This window comes from Octodon degus, unplaced genomic scaffold (assembly GCF_000260255.1).
Source record: "Octodon degus isolate 3935 unplaced genomic scaffold, OctDeg1.0 scaffold00019, whole genome shotgun sequence".
NCBI lineage: Eukaryota > Metazoa > Chordata > Mammalia > Rodentia > Octodontidae > Octodon > Octodon degus.
In genome coordinates this window covers 1,089,441-1,091,531 of record NW_004524595.1, presented here as the reverse complement: position 1 = coordinate 1,091,531, position 2,091 = coordinate 1,089,441, and the positions used below count along the sequence as shown (strand labels likewise).

General features: G+C 53.1%; 1 protein-coding gene across 1 annotated transcript in view; it reads right to left on the bottom strand.

Annotated features, from left to right (window-relative positions):
* The window catches only part of Capn13 (calpain 13), a 107,123-nt gene that overhangs the window by 39,918 nt on the left and 65,114 nt on the right, over positions 1 to 2,091 (bottom strand). The window contains exon 7 of the mRNA XM_023711010.1: positions 1,854 to 1,928. Coding sequence (XP_023566778.1) covers positions 1,854 to 1,928 — 75 coding nt within the window. The remainder of the gene's footprint in view (positions 1 to 1,853; positions 1,929 to 2,091) is intronic.

The window sequence follows — 2,091 nt, the reverse complement described above, 5'->3', positions numbered from 1 at the left end:
GCACATCCTGTGAAGTGCCAGCTGCTCATAATGGCAGGGAGAGATGGGCCCTGCAGGGCATGTGGCCTTGATCACCTGTGAGCCCAGGCAAGGTGCTCTGTTCAGACTGCTCTCTCGCTCCCAGTCAGCACAGGATACCCTGAATCAAATGTGACTCTTGTCCCAAATCTGGAAGTAGCACCGATGGCCAATGTCTTACCAATGCAAGAATCCAGACAGTACAGCCAGTGATCAAAGCTCACCCAGAGATCAGACCTGTCTGTCCCCACTTGTCCACAAGTATGACAGTGGCATCAGCTCTCCCCACTGAGGATTCAGGAAAGGGCTTGGGAGGGCAGGCCAGAGGAGCTGAGTAAACCATTCCAGAGCCATTGTGTTGAGCGCCTGCTGGCCTGCACTCTTCCTTGCCCATGGGACATGGCTCCTAGGCTCCTCGTGTGTGTTCTATGATGGGGAATCTGCAATGTCACCTTCGCTGGCCAAAGGCATATATATTCACTGACGCACGCGAGTGTGCCCACTCATTGATCCGACATGCTACATTTATTGCACAGCAAACATTTTGCTTCCTCTGATTAACTTTAGGCAGGCAGGAGACGGGAGATTCTGGGCCTATCCTGTGAACTGGGTACTCACCAAAATATGACATAATAGAGCGATTGGCCTTGGCTCAGAGGACAGAGAGGCAGATTGGCAGAGAGGGGGTGGGTGGGCCAAGTTTGAGCCAGCACCTGCCATTCTGCGTTACTAGGTCCATGAGCATCTGTGGGAAATGTATCCTGGGGTGTGGAACTCTATCTCAGCACTTAGAAGACATTGTTTAACCTCAAGCATTGTGGAAAACATAGAGATGGGGACCTTGGTGGGAAACCCTCACCAGGCCAGGATATGTTGTTATTGTACAGCTGTGTGATCACTGCAAATGGGAATTTGAGAAATGGTGTGTCCAGGTGGCCATTTAGAAGAAGCTGGTTTTGTGACCTTGCAGAAGGCTTTCTCCCTTTGGGCCTCATCTTTGTCATCCACAAGCACTTATGCACAGGGCAGGCTGCTCCCCAGGAGTGTCTTCTAGACACATCTTGCTGCACAGCAAGCATTCACATCTGCTTTAGCCACAGCTGATTCTTGCATCAGAAGAAAGACTGTCGTCAGAGGCCCACCTCTCCCTCTTCCACAGAAATGAAGTTTCATCTGCCCAGGTGGCAGCCAGGGGCCTCAGTGCACCTTCAGGTCTCAGTTCAGCCTAGGCTGTGGGAAGAAGGGATGCCTGCCTTTTCCAAATCTGCTCTTCTGTGAATGCACAAACGATCCCTGGCTGGGAGGTGAGGGGACCTGTGGCAGCTGTCTTGGGCTCACAGGTGGAAGCACCTGGCTGAAGATGGCAGGGTCATCTACCAGCCTTGGGTCACCTGCTTACCTGAGAAGGAAAGGAACTCTGTCATAAGTGCCTCCCCCTGGGAGTATTTTTATTCTCCCAGATCAGCTTGTATGTCACACATGGAATGTGTTTCAGGGTAAAGTCTCTCCCCAGAGTCAGCTGGATAGTTCATCCTAACTTGGGGTAAATGTTTGGGGTAAATCCCACCATCTGGCTAGTCAGTGACACCTGAGACCACTTCAAGGAGAAAGGGAAAGGACTCTAGAGGGTCCCTGGGCAGGAAGTTCATCCAGAAACTTGTACAGGAAGCTTCTGAGGCTGCCCGTGGAGGATGCCACAGTGGGGATGAGGGTGGTGCTCCTAGTGTCAGCCTTGTTGTGCCTGCTGGAGAATGGTGCTTCTAGCTCCTGCTTAGAGGAGCAGGAGCCTCAGGCAGAACCCAGGAGAGAGACGCCAGGCCTGCAGCCAGCCTCACCTGTTCAGCCCCGGTGACCGTATAGGCGTGCTGACTCACCAGCCCATTCGCCATCACTTCCGACTCGTCTGTTGGCTGCAAAGGAGGAAAGCAGACTGAGCACTCGGTGCAGCACTCAGAGCCTCTGTAGTTGATGGAGAAGCAGCTCAGAGGGCAGCTGAACAGCAGGGCCCCAGTGCCCTGGAGCCTTTTACTCCCTTCTAGAAAGACAGAGGTAGGAAGGCACAGGCGAGGCTCT